The sequence below is a fragment of the Jaculus jaculus genome, chromosome 10, assembly GCF_020740685.1.
Source record: "Jaculus jaculus isolate mJacJac1 chromosome 10, mJacJac1.mat.Y.cur, whole genome shotgun sequence".
Taxonomy (NCBI): domain Eukaryota; kingdom Metazoa; phylum Chordata; class Mammalia; order Rodentia; family Dipodidae; genus Jaculus; species Jaculus jaculus.
In genome coordinates, this window is record NC_059111.1 from 49846033 (window position 1) to 49866079 (window position 20047).

General features: G+C 37.8%; 1 protein-coding gene across 1 annotated transcript in view; it reads right to left on the minus strand.

Annotated features, from left to right (window-relative positions):
* Pclo (piccolo presynaptic cytomatrix protein) overlaps nt 1-20047 on the minus strand; it is a 425322-nt gene that overhangs the window by 176075 nt on the left and 229200 nt on the right. Inside the window, exon 4 of the mRNA XM_045160196.1 lies at nt 6991-7725. Coding sequence (XP_045016131.1) covers nt 6991-7725 — 735 coding nt within the window. The remainder of the gene's footprint in view (nt 1-6990; nt 7726-20047) is intronic.

Below are 20047 nucleotides of genomic sequence, written 5' to 3' on the forward strand. Positions count from 1 at the left end.
AAACTGTAATTTCATTAAATGGATTCTGAAATCGCTACTGACATTTTTATAAAACTGAGATCATCATCTGATGCATATGACAATTCAAAACAAGAGATATTTTCCAATATTAACATAATTATGAAAGGACTCTGTGTATGGCTTTTCTCTATGTCCATGCTTTCTTCCTTTACCCATATCATGTTCTATCTACTCAACCCTTCTAGTCCTGGTCTCTGTCTCCACACATTTCCCAGCATTCGATATACAACTGCTTAAGATGCTGACATTGTGATGATCTGCACTCCACACCAAATGACTCCCCCTCCTCCATTTTAGAAGATGTCAAAGCCTGTGGGTTTATGAAAAAGATATTAAGAGTGGTTGATCAGGAAATTAAAGTAACTGACAAAAATGTACTTCATTGAAATTCTCAAAAGGAGTCATGTTAGTTTGCCATGGTGTACTGAAAAGTACTCCTAACAATTACTGTCATACTAACTAGATTTTGGTATGAGGCTTACTCACAGAGTTGTGTCCCACTTGACTATATTGCTAGCTTTTGAGCCATCAGATCACACTTGAAATTAATTAATTAATTAATTTACTTATTTGAGAGAGAGAGAAAGGGAGAGAGACAGAGAGTGAGAATAGGCATGGCAGGGCCTCCCGCCACTGCAGACGAACTCCAGACGCATGCGCCACCATGTGCATCTGGTTTATGTGGGACCTAGAGATTGAACCTGGGTCCTTAGGCTTCACAGGCAAGTGCCTTAATTGCTAAGCCATCTCTCCAGCTCCCAGATCACATTTAACTAGGTCCTTTGCCTTTTTAAGTCATCTATATACCAATGTTTACAACTATTATATACTTTAAAAAACGTTTCTATATACAGAGAACTTGGTATCCAATTACCCTTCCTATGACTTATTTTCTCCATTCCTTAGCATGACATGTACCATGGACTAGGAAAATATGATCAAAGAATTCATGTAAAGCTTGTATAATGTAGCTTATTTTCTCCACAATTTTTCATTATACAAGTCTAAAAAACTGGGAATTTTATCATTTTCTTCAAAAATGTGGGAGTGTACTTATTTTAAAGAAAGACACTGAATTATTCAGAAACATAAAATCTGATGACATGATGGATTTAAATAGTTCTTTTATAAATTATATATAATATATGAAATACATACACGTGTATATAAAAGTATTATTGATTCATAAGTTTATTCATTTTTCATTCTTGAATAATGGAAATTTGTATTTTCATTATGCGTTCATTTTTTACATATAGTACAATTTAGAATAATCTCTGAAATTCTTACAAAAAAATAAACTTCCAAGTATGTTTCTTTTGCATTAAAAGTTTGTCATTTGGGGGCTGGAGAATGGTTAAGACACTGGCCTATGAAGCCTAAGGAACAAGGTCTGATTCCCCGTTACCAACATAAAGCCCAATGCACAAAATGGTGCATGCATCTGGAGTTCATTTTCAGTGGCAGAGGCCATGATATCTCTCTCTCTGTCTCTCTCTCTCTCTCTCTCTCTCTCTCTCTCTCTCTCTCTCTCTGCTTGCAAATAAATAAACACACACATTATAAATACATATATTTATATATGTTATTTATATATTGTATCTTTTCCACAAGGTTAGAAGTCTTCCACATGGAATGGAAAGAGAAGACAGCTGAATATTATTGGAGCCAAGAATTCCAGGTTGTGTATACAAGTTTGCAAAGACAGATAATGCACAATAAGGGCTTCGTTAATTTTTCCACAAACATTTATTGTACACAGGATGAAACTAAACATCAGATGGCTGATCTCTACCCATCTAGTCAAAGGTTATACTAATATAGATGGATAGTCTGAATATCTGAAATACTTTGCCAGAAGTAAAAGATCAAGTACTTTCACCAAAGCACTAAAGACAACCTGATAATTTTCACCCTAATTATGCAGACATTATATGCAATGACTATCTATAGCTTGAATGTTAGACTTTTATTCTTTTAAAGAGAAATGAAAGCCCACCCAATGCACTCAATGTGTGTTTTCACTTTAGTTTCAGTGGCAGTGTTTCTAAACCACGTTCAAATAAACACTTCAACACTTTGTTGATGGCTAAAAGGTTATATGAAAAAAACTTCAGTGTCTGTATGACTTAAAATAGTAAACTAAAAATATTAAATAGATATATTTTTCAAATGTTCATTACATTATTACATTTCAGGATTAGTTTTAATATTAAACTTTGTTTCAACAAAATGATGTGGCCAAAAAGAAATACACACATGGGGGTGGGGAGGGAGGGAATTACCATGGGATATATTTTATAATCATGGAAAATGTTAATAAATTTTTTAAAAAGATGCAAAACAAATAAAATAAAATAAAAATAAATAAATAAAAATGTAATTCTGTTTCTATTTTGAATAGGAGTAACAGTGTTTCCATTTCTAAAAAGAGGTGGCTTTAGGGCTGCAGAGATGGCTTAGCAGTTAAGGCATTTGCCTGCAAAGCCTTAGGACCCATGTTTGAACTCTCTTCCAGATCCCACATAAGCCAATTGCGCAAGAGGGGAAGCAAGTGCAAAGTTGCACATGACCACTAGGTGGGACAAGTGCCTGGCGTTTGATTTCAGTTACTGAGGTCCTGGGGCATGAATTCTCTCTCCCTCCCACCTCACTGTATCTAAAATAAAAATAGATAAATAAAATAAAAAAAAAAGAAATACACACAGCATGCAAAATGACACAAGTAGGAAATAAATAAGTAAAGTAACATAATTCTATGAGCATAGAAAAATTATTATTTTGATTTTAGACAAAAAATTAATTCAAAAAGTGAGAGTCAGGCTGGATGTGGTGATACATGCCTTTAATCCCAGACCTCAGGAACTCAGGAGACAGAGGCAGGAGGATTACTGTGAGTTCGAGGTTACCCTGATACTATATAGTGAGTTCCAGGTCAGCCTGGGCTAGAGCAAGACTCCACCTAAAAAAAAGAAAAAAGAAAAAAAATGAAAGAAAAAAAGAAAGAAAGAGAAAAAGGAAAGGAAAGAAAAAGAGGGAGTGAGTATAGTCAGCATAGTTGATTTGAATTCCATTCATGGAGGAGGGGCCACCAAAGTAGCAAGTGCCCAGGTGAGCTATCTTTGATAGGATTCAATTGTAGGAATACTCAGGATAAATGGACACAGGTTCAGAAGGGAAGAAACGAAAAAAGAATGGTGTTGAGGAACCATACAAAATCATACTTGTTTGATATCTGATTTCTCACTATTAGAGAATATTAAGAGTTGCTGGGTAGTTGTTTTGGAGTAAGATTCAAGCTGGCTGAGAAACCCAAGATAAGATATTTAAGCAGAAATCATCACTGTGGAGTATGGATATCCTGCCAGCTATGCAACATGACTCAATGTACTACAAGAACAAGATAGGAGGATCCTCCTGGTATACTTTAATAAACAGAAATAAGTTTCCCTAATATTGGGGAAATAAACTGACATAATGTTCTTTCATTCTGTGTCAGTTGATCTCATGGCCTAATGGAAATCTTGAAAGAAAATCAGCAGTTGTATTATAAGGAAAACATTTAGTGACACAATCATTTCATTTTTTCCATTGTTAACTTAAATCTTATTGTTCAGTTAAAAGTTATGGTTCATATTTTACCGAATTTTAAATAAACGAATTGTGGCACTTGGAATGTAGAGTGTCTCTCCTAGTCTCCTGTATTTGTGACAAAGTCTCATACTTGATTCCCTGCAGGTAGCCTTTGAGAGGGGGAAGACTTGCTGGAGGAGGTGTGTTACTAGATACAGGCCTTTAGATTTTATAACCCAGTCCTCTTTGCCAGTTAGGTAGCTCGTTCTTGCTGCTCTTTCCCACTAATGTGTGATGATGTGAGCAATCTCCCTGCTTCTTTCATGCTTACCCACCATAATGGAACTTATCCTCAAAACAGCAAGCCATCTGTTACTATTTTCTTTCATAAAACATATTTTAAAAATATTTTATTTTATCTATAGATTGATTTTAGAGAGGGAGAGAAGGAGACAGAGAGAGATTGAGAGAGAGAGAGAGAGAGAGAGAGAGAGAGAGAGAGAGAGAGAGAGAGAGAGAGAACAGGCACACCAGGGCCTCCAGCCTCTGGAAACAAATCCCAGATGCCCATGTCAACTTGTGCATATGGCTTACATGGGTCCTGGGGAATTGAACCAGGTTCCTTTGGATTTGCAGGCAAGTGCCTCAAACACTAATCCATGTCTCCAGCCCCTCATAAAATATGTTTTTGATAGTTAACAAGAACAAATGATATGTATCAGTGAGGATTAAATTAATGTTTTTCATGAAAATTTCAGTTTTTTTCCAAAATCTGGTAGATGACAAGTTTTGATCCATTTCTTTCATTTATGGCAAATTTTTATGTTTTTTTTTTCTCATTTTTAGTCTGTGGACAGTTATTAACCTTAAATGTCAAAATAATTTATATCCAATTTTTCATTAAAAGTGGTTTTCAAATAGCACTAGCTACCACATGAAATAAAATAACAACCTAATGAATAGTTGATTAATGTTCTCTCTAAAATATTATTTTAATGTGAAAATGAATTTATAATTTAATATATACAATAAATTGTTTTATTTTATTTCACTTATCTTTTACTATTTGTTAAAGTTGTATAGTGCCATAATATATTAGTAAAATGTCAAAATATATTCAATGTATCAATCAACATAGGTTGAGAATCCTTTATCCCAAATGCTGGAGATGATAAGTATTTTATTTTTAAATATTTTTATTTAGCTAAAAGGCAGTAAGGCTCTGGGCATGCCAGAGCCTCTTTTTTCTGTAAAGAAGGTACAGGAGCTGGAGAAATGGCTTAGCAGTTAAGGCTCATGCCAACAAGGCCAAAGTACTCAAGCTCAATCCCCCCAGCACCCACGTAAAGACAGATGCACAAGGTGGCACATGGGTCTGGAGTATTTTTGCAGTGGCTAGAGGCCTGGGTATGCATATTCTCTCTCTCTCTCTCTCTCTCTCTCTCTCTCTCTCTCCCACCTCCCCTTCCTTCTCTCTCTCAAATAAATAAATAAAATAAGATATTTTTTAAAAGAAAGACTCCAGACACATGTGCTACCTTTGTATGGCTTTCCATGGGTATTGGAGAATTGAAGCCAGGCCAGCAGGCTTTGTAAGCAAGGAACTTTAACCACTGAACCATCCCCAGCCCTCCAAAAATATTTTAGATTTCAGATTTTCTTTTTGGTTTTGGAAAGTCTCCATACATATAAATGAGATAAAGTGAGAATATAACAGAAATCTACACCTAAAATTCATTTATGTTTCATCTATATATTATAGCCTGGCCTGTAGTAAACTTTTAACAGCATTTTTCTTGTGCTTATATTTGGAATGATATTTATCACACTGTGTCATATTTGGAGTTTTCTACTTGTCACAATATGTTGACACTCAAAACATTTCAGATTGTGAAGCTCTTCAGATTTGGGGTTTTGGATTTAGAGCTCTACCAATTTATATGTTTGCATATTGAATCAACTCATATTGAGGTTGAAATCACAAAATAATAGATATTAAAGGAAAAAATATATATCAATATATGTATCGTACATTGCATGAACAAAATATCTGAAGTCTTTTTGTTTAGATTATGTTTTCAGTGGAATGAATTGTAAGGGATATCTGAGTGTTTGATCTCTAAAAACACTTATCTGATAGCTGTATAATAAAGAACAGAAACATGTTGACAAACAACCAGCCCAATTAAAATTACTGGCAGAAATGTGGGAAAGTAGTAAGTAGGGCAACATTCTTAGGACTAGTGAGATTGGTGTGAAGAACAAAGGGAAGTTTAGGAATGCAGAGACGGGTAGATGATGGTGCCCTTATTAGAAGCAGAAAGAAAGTAGAGACTGTGTCTATACAAAAGGAAAATTCAGGGCCAGTTGTGGTGGTGCACACCTTTAATCTCAGTGTTTAGGAGGCAGAGATCGAAGGATTGCTGTGAGTTCAAGGCCAGCCTGAGACTACATAGTAAATTCCAGGTCAGCCTGGACTAGAATGAGACACTACCTTGAAAAACAAAACAAAACAAAAAAGAATACAATTCAATCATTGAGGTTGAGTATACAGTGAGATTTTGAAGGGGACTATCAACTGTGCATTCAAAAAAACATATATCCATGAAGAGAGATGTTAGACATGGGGATTTAGGAATTGTCATGTGATTCTCCTTAGAAGAATTTCAAAAGAGAAGAAATTTGGGCTGAGTATGGTGGTATATTCCTTTAATGCCAGCACTCAGGAGGCAGAGATAGCTGTGAGTTTGAAGACAGCCTGAAACTACATAGTGAATTCCAGGTCAACCTGGGCTACAGCAAGACCCTAACTTGAAAAACCAAAAGAAAAAAAACTGAATAAACTTGTTGCCTCTTGCAATGTCAAGTAGCTTAATGACACAATATTTTATGTTAAAGAAAAATACTGACTTGGATTGCAAAGATTTCTCAGTGGTTAAGATGTTTGACTACAAAACCAAAGGCCCAGGTTTGATTCCCCAGTATCCACATAAGCCTGATGCCCATAGTAGTGCATGCGTCTGGAGTTTGTTTGCAATGGCTAAAGGCCCTGGTATACCCATTTTTTTTCTATCTCTCTCAAATAAATAAATAAAAATAAATAGTTTTTCAAAAAGAAAAATACTGACTTGTGTGTCCACTGTGGATGAAAAAGGGAATAACATAAAATTGTAGGAAAATTATTCATTTTGATAAATTATTTGATAGACTTGAAAGAAAAATATGTCAAAGGACAATGATTTTCATGTCAGTAACACTTGTTACACCTTTCTGAAAATATACCTTATTGTTTGAAGATTTTCATTTCCCTAGTTCCCCTTAAACAACTCATGTCTTGGGGTAGAATTAGTGTTCTATATGCATGGGCCTATGCAAAGCTGAGAAAATGAAGCTTACTGTTTTTTCTTTCCCAGGCTCCCCTTGGTCAGGTTTTGTGCTGACTTCTGCATGAGGCAGTTCTCTTGTCCTTTCTCTTTCCTGGTCATCTTCCTTGGACAAAGTCTGAGGCTTGCCAGCTGGCAACTCTTCCACCATGGTCTGTGGTTCCTTCTCTTCCTCTCTGCCTTCGGGCTTATCTTCAATAATATGCACTCCAGTTTGGGGTATCTTATGTTTCTCTTCCTCTCTGCGGGCTACCGGATTTGCTTCTAGGAGAAACTTGCTATCTTCCAGGACTGGCTGCTTGTCCAGTGTGGACTTCTCAAAAGAAGGTGCCCTATTTTCTTTAAGAGGAGGCAGCATTTCTTCTGAGGTTATCTGCTTTTCTTCAATGAGTGGTCTTCTTTCTTCAGGAGGTGGTTTCTTTTCTGGAAGGGTTGAAACCTTCCCTTTTTCTATTTTGCTTTCTTTTTGTTTGGGATCTGTGGTTATCTGAGAAAGGTTTATCTCAGTTGAATGTGTATCTTTTCCTTTTTCAGGAATGAGTTTTTCAGTTTCAGTTTTTGCTTCTGGGTCTTGTGGTTTACCTTTCACCAGGGTGGGTGTCATAGTTTTCTGAGATACTGGTTCTATACGAGCAGATCCAGGAGATGCTCTGAGTCCTGCTGGTGTAGGTGGCATTTTCCTCAAGTCTCCCAGCTGTCCTGACATTGCTCTCTTGGTTTGGCAATTTAAACAAAGCCATTCTTGAATCTGCAAATTGAACAGCAATGGAGAGATTAATATTTTAATAGCATAATTATTCAGGACTATTTACCAAGTTGAAAATTTAATAGGCCTAATTGTTTTATGGATATGGAGGAGGGAAACTGCTAAATCAACAAATCAGAAATTTAAAGTAAATTACAAAAGACTATTTCTACTCTAAATGTGGACAGAGTGGTTGGGAAGGTGGCTTGGAAGTTAAGGGTGTTTGTTACACAGCCTACTGATCACAGTTCATTTTCCAAGCCACACATATAAAGTCATGATGGCATTCATTTGTAATGACACTCATACAAACATGCATGTACACACATACAAATGTTTTGGAATCTACAGACACTACCAATTTACTATGTTAACCACAATAATTAAAATGAGAGACAGGGGCATGGTGGCACACACTTTAATCCCAGCACTCAACAACAGAGGTAGGAAGATCACTGTGAGTTTGAGGCCACCCTGAGAATAAACATGAATTCCAGATTAGCCTAGGCTGGAGTAAAACCCTGCCTCAGAAAATTAAAAAAAAACAAAACAAAACAAAAAAAAAAAACAACTCCCTAATTATATATATATTTTCCTGAGGCAGGGTCTCACTCTAGCTTGGGCTGACCTGAAATTCACTATTAGTCTCAGGGTAGCCTCAAACTCTGGGATGTTTTTATTCCTAACTCTGCCTCCCGAGTGCTGGAATTAAAGGCATGCACCACCACACTCAGTTCTAATTATTGATAACTTTTTAGTGTGATTGTGACATCACTGTACTTTTTTAATCCCTATCTGTTAGAAATACATATTAGAGTATTTTTACAAATTCATTCACTCATCATTTTATTTTTATTTATTTGAGAGAGAGAGAGAAAGAGGCAACTAGACAGAGAGAGCAAGAGAGACAATGAGCATGCCAGGGCCTCTAGCTACAGCAAGTGAACTCCAGACGCATATGTCAGCATGTGCATCTAGCTTTATGTGGGTTCTGGGGAATTGAACCTGGGTCCTTAGGCTTTGCAGTCAAATGTCTTAACTGCTAAACCATCTCTTTTTCCCTATATTGGAGTATCTGTTTTTATTAGACAAGCCCAGCAGACTACAAAAAAAAAAAAAAAAAGGCATACAAAGAAAAAGGAGAGACAGAAAAGAAAGGGAGAAGGGAAGGAGGAGAGAGTAGATAGGGAAGAAAGGATGAAAGAAGGAAGAAAGGAAGGAAGGAACTAAGAAAAAAAAGGAAGATAGTAGCAGGTGTGATGGTTTTGCAGTTAGGATGCTTTCCTGCAAAGCCAAAGGAGTCAAATTTGATTCCCCCAGGCCCCACATAAGCCAGATGCACAAGGTGATGCATGTGTTTGGAGTTTGTTTATAGTGGCTAGAGGTCCTGGCCTGTCCATTCATATTCTCCTCCTTCTGTCTAATAAATAAAAATATTTAAAAAAAAACGAAAAAGAAGAAAGGAAGGAAAAAAATAAAGAAATGTACTGAAGCAGCATCTAGGGAAATACCATTTTAGCGATGGAAGTGGACAAGAATCTGCAAGTTTGAAAGAAAACTATCTTTATATCTAGTATCTTCCAAATAAATAATTTCATCATTTATTTACTTACGATTATATTTCATAACAATTTTTCCAGCAGTTAAGTAAAAGAAAGTGTTAGAATTTAGATCACCATCTCCTATAATTCTATCTACCAGTATAGAGCTTGATAAGTACAGTTAAGAGTTTTTAGAAATCATGTGTGCACAACTCTGTATTTGTATTCTAGTTAAATATAATTTCACTCTTAATGTTAATCACATATCTTTATGCATACAATTCAACTACACATAGTCATATCTCAAATGTTTGGCAACTTTTCACAAAACATGTACAGAGCACTGTTTTTGCAAACTCAAAACTACTCTCAAAGACCAATGACCACATAGGAGATGGATATAATGTTAATCTAATTGTAGAAATTCTCCCCCCATGTTGTATTTATTCTCTCTACATTATATATCTTATAATGCAAGAGAATAAAGCTGTGCATGTAGCCTCTTTGGAATCATTACCACATAATGTATATTTATTATGTAGGAAACAAGGTGGTGAGGTCATATCAATAGGATGATATTCACATGCTGCATTATCTTCAGACAAGTTCAGTTTCAATTCTAGCTAATTCTCTTTAAGAGCTTCACTTAAATTCCTTGGAAATAAACATCGCCTACTGTTGTAGAATACTACATGAGATGCGTTTCAGGTTTCACTTCAGTTTCCATTAGTCTAGACACATTAAAACATTGCTCACTGTCTGCGATTATTCTTCAAGCTTTAAACCATCATAATACTTGCTAATATGAAAGCATAAAACTCTGTGCTCAATAAGACCCTGCCTATAATACATTAGGATGTATTTGGTTGTATTTGCTTTTGTGTGACCTATTACCCAACAGCAATTCCCTCTTTAATTCCATGTGTGCTAGTACACTACATGAGAAGTGAAGTGAGGCATCTTTACATGATGTCCACAAGCCACAGGAAAGAAAATGATTTCATCCCTTGTCAAATACTAACAGTTCCAGCCCTCTACCTATAATAATCTCCATGGTGGCACTGATACAACATCTTTAGAATACTAACCAATCTGTGCTGTGGTTTGAAAAACCCTTGCTCCACTGAGACACACACATCTTCCTATAGAACAGTATTAATCTGTACTGTGGCTTGAAAAAATTCTTACTTTCCTGACACATACATCTTAAGATTCCATTACTCAGATTTTGAACATGAAGAAGTTAACATATCAGAAATTCAACATAATACTGGTAAATGCCAATAAATCTGCAGGAGACAACCCCCTACTACCTTTAGAACCACAGGGGAGTCAGATACCTGGCTGGCAATCTGGGAAGAAAGGAGTTCAAGGAAGTCTGCTGCCTTCACACTGGTAATGCTTCTATTTTCCCCATCGTTGGACAATAAAACCCTCATGCTCCTATGCTATACAGACACCTCACCTTTCCAGAGTCTTCACTGCTGATTTGTGAAGTGCCCTCTCTATGACTAGACTCTCCTCCAATAAAGTCTAATTCTCCTATAGTAGATATTACTACATGTCTCTTTTCTAACATATGCTACTAAAACCCAGGATATGTAGATGGTGGCTGCTTGACCCAGGCCAACAGTTTCTCATATTCTCTCTCTCCCTCTCCCCCTCTCTCCCTCTCTCTCTCTCTCTCTCTCTCTCATTTCACTATGGTGATGAATTGCTTGAGAATTTCAACTGCCCTGGGCAGGACTTCAAGGGAAAGGCTGACGCTATTCTTTGATGCACTCTCAAAACTTCCAGGTGACTGGATCAAAACTCTGAAGGCCAGTAGGGTAATTTGCTTGCCTAAAAGCTCCTGTTGTGTTTCTCTCCCTCTCTTTCTCTCTCTTCTGTGAGAATTTTAGCTCTGCTGTGTAGGACTGCAAGAGCAAGGTTCAGGATACTCTTCAGTGGGTTATCAAAACTGGTGCTGGTGCAAATCTCTGACAGCCAGGTAGAATAATTCGCTTGCCAAAAAGCTTCTCCTCCTCCCCACTTCTTGGCTCCAGCCATGAAAGGGCATTCACCTATCCACTGAATCATCCAGCACCTGATGATCTTTAGCCCAAGGAGATGCTGAGTCAACCTAAGTCTCTCTTCCTGAGTTACCAGACTCCCTTGTCTTGTCCTCAAGAGGCAACCCTGAGAGCCTCTGGACAGAAACAATGGATCAGGCATACCTGATGCCCCTGTACTTCCACCCTCTATGGGTTCTCAAATTTTCAAAACTTAACTGGTCCTCGTTCTCTCAATTGTTTTCTGGCCAATCTTAATAAACTCTTAGATTCAAAAAGCTATTTGTAGCCAGGCGTGGTGGCACATGCCTTTAATCCCAACAATCGGGAGGCAGAGGTAGGAGGATTGCTGTGAGTTCGAGGCCAGCCATCCCCCACTCCCCTGAAGCAGGAGAGCGCAGACGGTTGGCAGGTCCCAGTGTTCCCAGCCAGAGTTTGGGCAGCTTCAGGGCTTGCTACCTCAGTCCCCTTTCAAACTCAAAGGCAATCAGCTTTGGTGCATTGCTGGGTGAGAATTCAGGCAACTTTGGCACCCCTGTCAAGTAGTATATAGGCGGCTTTGGCAAGAGAGACCAAAAACCCATGCGGCTTGCAACTGCCCCAGGCTGTCTTGGATACTCATTGAGCTAGAGCCCAGGCTGCTCCACCCACCAACCTGCCCATACACTCTCAGGGGTAGACCACAGCACAAAAGAAATAACATGAAAAATAAAATGCAAGAAAATCCAGACAGTCACCCAGTCCAACAAGGATTACATTTAACCAAAACATAGAAGAGTGTTTAGGATCAGAACATCAAGTGGAAGCTATGAGCAATGCAACCCTGACCAACCTACTGCTAGAACTTGCAGGAAAGCTACAAAGGACAGATAATTGTGTGGATGCTACAATTACTAAGCTAGAGTAATATGATAAGACACTGGAAGGAATTCAAAGAGAACTAAGACAGTTGAGGGAGAGTGAAAAAAAAGAGGACCTTAAAAATCAGCTGGCCACGCTAAATGAAACCATAAAGAAATGCAAAGCTGATTTCCAAGAATCAGCAAGAAAATCAGAAAATGAGGTGAAAAGGGAGCTGGACAGAGTGATGGAAGTGATACATAGGAAAGTAGTAGAAAATGCAAACTTAATTGAACAAGTCCAAAACTTGCTAGAGGCTCTCAAGAATAGAGTCAGTGAAGTGGAAGATAGAAACTCTGATCTGGAAGACAGGATGGAAGAAACAGTTCGAGAGTCCAACAATTTCAGTAATTTCAAAAGTTCCTGTGAACAGAACATGAGAGAATTGTGGGATACACTTAAACGTCCTAATATCAGAATCATTGGAATACCAGAAGGAGAAGAATTTCAGACCAAAGGCATGGAGAACTTATGTAACACAATAATTGAAGAAAACTTCCCCCGTCTCTTAAAAGAAAGGCCCATCAAGATACAAGAAGCAAACAGAACTCTTAACCAACTAGACCAAAGGAGAAACTCGCCAAGACATATTATCATTAAGACTCTAAACATTGACACCAAAGAGAAAATCCTAAAAGCAGCTAGGGAAAAACAGCACACCACTTTCAAAGGAAACCACATCAGAATTACTTCACATATCTCAATGGAAATCCTGAAAGCTAGAAGGGCCTGGAATGAAACTCTCCAAACTCTAAGAAACTATGGCTTCCCACCCAACCTGGAAAAATCTCCCTTATAATAGATAGTGAAAGGAAAACTTTCCATGACAAAACTCAGCTTTACAATTATATGAACACAAAACCAAACCTACAGAAAGTATTCCAGGAAATTCTCCACAGAGAAGAAACAAATAACCAAACACAAATGCCTACAAGAAGCAGATCACAACAACCAAACCCAGAGTAGACATAAAAAATTTCAAATTCCATGAAAACACCAACACACCTCTACCACCACAACATGAGAGGGATCAAATCAAATCTCACAGTCATCACCCTAAGTATTAATGGCCTTAATTCACCCATCAAGAGACACAAGCTAACAGGGTGGATCAAAAAATTAGACCCGGGCTGGAGAGATGGCTTAGCGGTTAAGCGCTTGCCTGTGAAGCCTAAGGACCCCGGTTCGAGGCTCGGTTCCCCAGGTCCCACGTTAGCCAGATGCACAAGGGGGCGCACGCATCTGGAGTTCGTTTGCAGAGGCTGGAAGCCCTGGCGTGCCCATTCTCTCTCTCTCCCTCTATCTGTCTTTCTCTCTGTGTCTGTCGCTCTCAAATAAATAAAAAAAAAAAAATTAGACCCTTCAAACTGCTGCCTTCAAGAAACCCATCTTACCACTAAAGACAGAAACCTCCTCAGGGTGAAAGGGTGGAAAACAATATTCCAAGCAAATGAGAATAAGAAACAAGCAGGTGTAGCTATATTAATATTGGATAAAATTGACTTCAAACCAAAAACAATCAAAAAAGACAAAGAAGGCTACTTCCTACTTATAAAGGGAACAATCCATCAAAAGGATATTACAATCATAAATCTGTATGCACCAAACACAGGGGCACCACAGTTCATAAAACAAAACCTACTTGACAATAAAACAGAAATAACCACCAACACCATCATAGCTGGGGACTTTAATACACCATTATCAGTAATAGACAGATCATCCAAACACAAACTCAACAGGGAACTAAGAGAGCTCAACAAAACCATACAGCACTTAGACCGAATGGACATCTACAGAACTTTCCATCCCAAGTCAACAGACTACACATTCTTCTCAGCAGCCCATGGAACATTCTCTAAAATAGACCATATACTGGGTCACAAAGACTGCCTCCACATATATAGGAAAATCGACATAATTCCCTGCATGATATCAGATCATAATGCTAAATTCCTAGAAATCAACAACCACAACAAAAAAACCCACAAAGAATTCAATGGCAACTGGAAACTGAATAGCACACTCTTAAACAAAAAATGGATAGTGGATGAAATAAAAAAATGTAATGCAAAATTCCTGGAATTGAATGACAATGAGAACACATCATACCAAACTTATGGGACACAATGAAGGCAGTCCTTAGGGGAAAATTCATAGCACTCAATGCCTTCATAAAAAAGACAGAAAGGTCCCAAAATCAATAGCCCAACCATCCATATAAAGGCATTGGAAAAAACAAGAAAAATCCAACCCAAAGAGCTCCAGAAGGAAAGAAATAAATAAAATCAGAGCAGAAATTAATGAATTGGAACCCAAGGAAACAATTAAGGCAATTGACAAAACAAAGAGCAGGTTTTTTGAAAAAATAAACAAGATTGACAAACCTCTGGCCAATTTGATCAAGCAAAAAAAGGTGAGACTCCAAATTAACAAAATTCAAAATGAAAAAGTTGAGATCACAACAGACATAAGTGAAATTGGCAGAATCATCAGGACTTATTTCAAAAACCTCTACTCCACAAAACTGGAAAATGTGGAGGGGATGGATAAATTCCTGGACGCATATCATCTATCAAAGCTAAGCTCAGAGCAGATTAACCACCTCAATGAACACTCATTGGAGATTGAAAAAGAAATAAAAAACCTCCCAAAAAAGAAGAGCCTGGGACCAGATGGATTCCCAGCCGAATTTTATCAAAACTTCATGGAAGAACTCAAACCAAACTTTCTAAAACTTTGCCACACAATTGAAGAACAGGGAAAGCTACCCAACTCCTTCTATGAAGCTAGTATCACCCTAATCCCAAAACCAGGCAGAGATGCCACAAGAAAAGAAAACTACCAGCCTAGTACCCTAATGAACATATATGCAAAATCCTGAACAAAATACTCGCAAACCAAATCCAACAACACATCAAAAGCATTATCCACCTTGACTAAGTGGGATTTATCCCAGGAACACAAGGGTGGTTCAACATATGAAAATCTGTCAATGTAATACACCACATAAACAAGCTTAAACATAAAAACCACATGATCATTTCAATAGATGCAGAAAAGGCCTTTGACAAGATACAACATCACTTCATGATCAAAACATTGGAGAGAATCAGCATGGTCAGTTCACATCTTAACACAATAAAGGCAATAAACAAAGCTCCAAAGGCCCAAATAATACTTAATGGAGAGAGACTGGAGGAATTCCCATTGAGATCAGGAACAAGACAGGGATGTCCTCTCTCACCTCTGCTTTTCAATATAATTCTGGAAGTCCTAGCTCAAGCAATAAGATAGGAGAAGGAAATAAAAGGGATACAATTTGGAAAGGAAGAAGTTAAGTTAGCTCTATTAACTGATGACATGATTGTATATGTAAGAGACCCGAGAGACTCCATACCAAAACTCTTGAAGGTGATTAACTCCTATAGCAAAGTAGTAGGATACAAAATCAATGCACAAAAATTGGTAGCATTTCTGTACGCAAACGACAAAGATATAGAAAAAGAAATAAAGGATGTAGTCCTATTTTCAATAGCAACAAAAAAAATAAAATACCTTGGAATAACATGAACCAAGGAAGTAAAAGATCTATACAACGAAAATATAAATACTCTCAAAAAAGAAATTGAGGAGGACTTGAGAAGATGGAAAGACCTCCCATGCTCCTGGATAGGCAGAATTAACATTGTGAAGATGACAATCCTACCAAAGGCAATATATAGATTTAATGCAATTCCAATTAAAATCCCTACAGTGTTCTTCACAGAGATAGAAAAAATGATCTCAAATTTCATATGGAAAAACAGAAGGCCTTGCATATCCAAACATATCCTCAGCAAAAGAAATACCTCTGGTGCCACCACCATACCAGATCTAAAGCTATACTACAAATCCATAGTAATGAAAACAGCATGGTACTGGCATAAAAACAGGAGTATAGACCAATGGAATAGACTTGAGGACCGGATTTTGGGTCAAGCAACTATAGCTACTTGATATTCGACAAAGGCCTGAACAATATAGGCTAGAAAAAAGATAGCATCTTCAACAAATGGTGCTGGAAAAACTGGATAACCACATGCAGAAAACTGAAACTTGATCCACACATTTCACCATGCACTACACTCAAATCCAAATGGATCAAAGACCTCAACATAAGACTAGAAACTCGAATACTACTGGAAGAAAATTTAGGAAGTACTTTCCATGAAATAGGAATAGAAAAAGACTTCCTGAACAAAACCCCAGTAGCTCACGTTCTTAAACAGTCACTCAACCAATGGGATCATATGAAGCTGAAGAGTTTCTTTATAGACAAGCATATAACAAGCAAAGCCAGTAGAATACCCACAGAATGGGAGAAAATATTTGCAGGTTATCCAACTGATAGAGGCCTAATCTCTACAATCTACAAAGAACTCAAAAGTCTAAACAATAAGAAGACACCCACTCACAAAATGGGGTGCAGAGTTGAACAGGCAATTCACAGAGGAAGAAATACAAATGGCAAATACACACTTAAGAAAATATTCATCATCCCTAATCATCAGAGAAATGCAAATTAAAACAACTATGAGATTCCACCTTACCTCAATAAGGATAGCCAACAACAAAAAATCAAATGAAAATAAATGCTGGTGAGGATGTGGAGAAGTAGGGACACTCATTCGCTGTTGGTGGGAATGTAGGATGGTACAACCACTTTGGAAAGCAATATGGAGACTCCTGAAAAAGCTGACTATAGAAATACCAACAGACCCAGTTATTCCCTTACTGGGCATCTACCCTAAAACCTTCAAACCACAGGCCAGAGAGATTTGCTCAACTATGTTTGTAGTGGCTCAATTCATAATAGCTAAAACCTAGAATCAACCCAGATGTCCATCATTAGAAGAATGGATAACAAAGATGTGGTATATCTACACAATGGAATTCTATACAGCAGTAAGAAAAAACGACACAAAGAAATTTGAGGAAAAATGGTAGAACCTGTAATAAATCATTCTCAGTGAACTTACCAAATCACAGAAAAAAAAAAAAAAATTGACACATAGTCTCACTCATCTACAACACCTAACCTGAATCTACCCAAGATACCTTACATACCCAGCAAGCACCTCATGGATTAGACAATAGGATGGATGGGGAGGGCAGGGAGGGCATTGAAGGGTGGAAAACAGTAATCTGGACCCAAACGGCAATGGTACCATAAAATTTCACTTCCTAAAAGACAGACCAAATGGCTGAACCTTCACTAGTCTCTTACAGGAAACACCTGAACCACAAGACACTGGAGAGGGTAGGAACAAGTCTAACCTAAACTTCTACATCTTCCCTCCCTCCTTCTCCCCCTCTCCCCTCTATCTCTCTCCTCTCTAACTCTTGTATATTAGTTATGTTTTTCCTCAATTTCTTAGTGGTCACTGACCTGTAACCCCCACTTCCAGCTTGGGGCTTCCATCCACAATGAGCTTTTGATCAGAGAAACCTACAAGGTTTCCCAAAATAATGACAGACTTCTGTCAGAGTACTTGATGACCCACCAAAGGCCCTATTGCTGAAGGTTCCATATGCAGCTGACACGTAAAATGGAATGGCATGGCTGGAAGCCAGGAGAGTCAGTCCCCAGACAGTCAGCGTGTCTAGTGCCAGAAGGCGCTACATGGGCGACTGGCGGAAATGACCAGTATCTGTCCAAGAAACTCATTGTCTAACCTAATTAGCAACAAATAACCTGATGTGATGCCCACACAAGTGTAATAGTGGCACACAGCCATGATGGGGAACCAATTGCTCTTGATTTGGCTAACTGATCCCCTCAGTGGTACAAGGCCCATAGCTGGAGCTGGAAAACAAGTCAGAAACATACCCAAATATAAGCCCACTCTCCAATATCAAGCTACCATCAATCATGGGGTACAGGAAGGTCTGCACCTATCAAACTCTCTATCAAAAAAGTAATTGTTATCTCAATTTTCTGGGTGCTAACTTACTCTCCAATGGAGAATCTGCTTCTCTTTTTCAGATAAATGCAGATCCTAAGGAGAGAGCTGCCCCAACATACCTCAAATGGGGCCTGACTGAAACTAAGGACAATTGGCGAAACAAGCAAGGGTGATGTTTTCCTGATGAACCAGATACCAGCACAAAGGGGAAGGAGACCAACACAGAGAAAAATAAATTCCTACCAAATCAGAGAGCCAGAGCCTCAGAGGCCCCCAACACCTCAGCACTGAAGCAGACCAAAAATGAACCCAACATGGCTCAGGGAAATTTTGCAGAAGAAGGGGCGGAAAGAATGTCAGAGTCATATGTTGGGTCATGATATGCAGAGACATTTATTGTACCAATAACTGTGGACTAACTCCACAATGCATGACCCATTTACATCAACAAAGAGGGTCCAATGGAAGGGGGTAGATCATGCATGAGCCTAAACAATGGTACCAAACTGCCTGAATTTGCTGAAAAGAAAACTAACGAATTAAATTTGAAAAAAATAAATAACGAGTTTGCACAAGTGGAGTTAGTAGTCCTGAGCTCCCAGTTCCCCAGTAATCTTTAATGTAATTGCAACCTCCACAATTTGTACACCTCTGATAATAACCCCATCCTACTCCAATCTGGTTCACATTTAAAACATAAAACCCACTGAAGATCCTACAAGGATACATTCTTCCACTTCAATAAAAAAAAAAAAAATACAATGGAAGCCTATGATGAATACATAGAGAAAATGACAGAAATTCATTCCCAAAATGAAAACACAACAAACTGTGTAACCATGAGCAAGAGAATTTCTGAAGTAGAAGCAAATGATCAACAAACCAGCAAGCACATAAATGAAATAGAGCAGAATTAACTCTTAGAGCACAGAGCTTTTGTTAATAGCCTAATCATAATTGAACAAAACCAGGGAAGCCTCAAAGTATGCATAAATGAATTGAAGGTGAGTCAAGAAATAGAAGATCTCAATAAACAGTTGACTAAGCTTAATTAAGACATGACCAAATGAAAGAATGAATTTCAGGATGCATCAAGACCAATCTATGATGTTGTAGAGCTACATTATTTCCATGTTGATTTTCTGCTTGGATGATCTGTCTATTGATCATAGTAGTGTATTGAAGTCCCCAACTATGATGGCCTTGGTGTTTATTTCTGCTTTTTTTTTTTTTTTTTTTTGGCTATTGGACTACTGTAAACTGATCCAATAAATCCCCTTTTAAAATAATTCATCTTAGCAATTCTGTTCCTCTAGAGAACACTGATTAATACAGGGGGCTTTCTTTGGCTTTGTACTTTTTTGAGCTTATTCTAGTTTTGGTTATTGTGATCTTCTTTTTTTTGAGATTGTTCTGTTATGTGTGGAGTAATCCCTGTAGTATTCTCTTTAGGTTTGGCTTTGTGTTCATATAATCCTGGAGCTGGCTTTTATCATGGAAAGTTTTTCTTTCACCATCTATTATGATAGATACTTTCTCTTGATATAGTAGTCTGGGTTGGAAACTGTAGTTTTTCAGACTTTGAAGTGCTCCATTTCAGGTCTTTCTGACTTTCATGATTTGCACTGAGAAATATGAGGTGATTCTGACGAGATTGCCTTTATATATGGTGAGTTGTTACTCTCTTTCTGCTTTTAGCACTCTCTCTTTGTTTTTATTATGAGTTTTAACTATGATGTGCCTTGAAGAGGTTCTTATTTGGTCCTGTCTGATGTTTTGTGAGCTTTTTGTATTTGGATGGCCCTCTCTTTTGAGAGAATGGAAAAAATATTCTATAATTTTTTGTAGATTTTCTCTATGCTTCTGGCCTGGAGTTCTTCCCCTT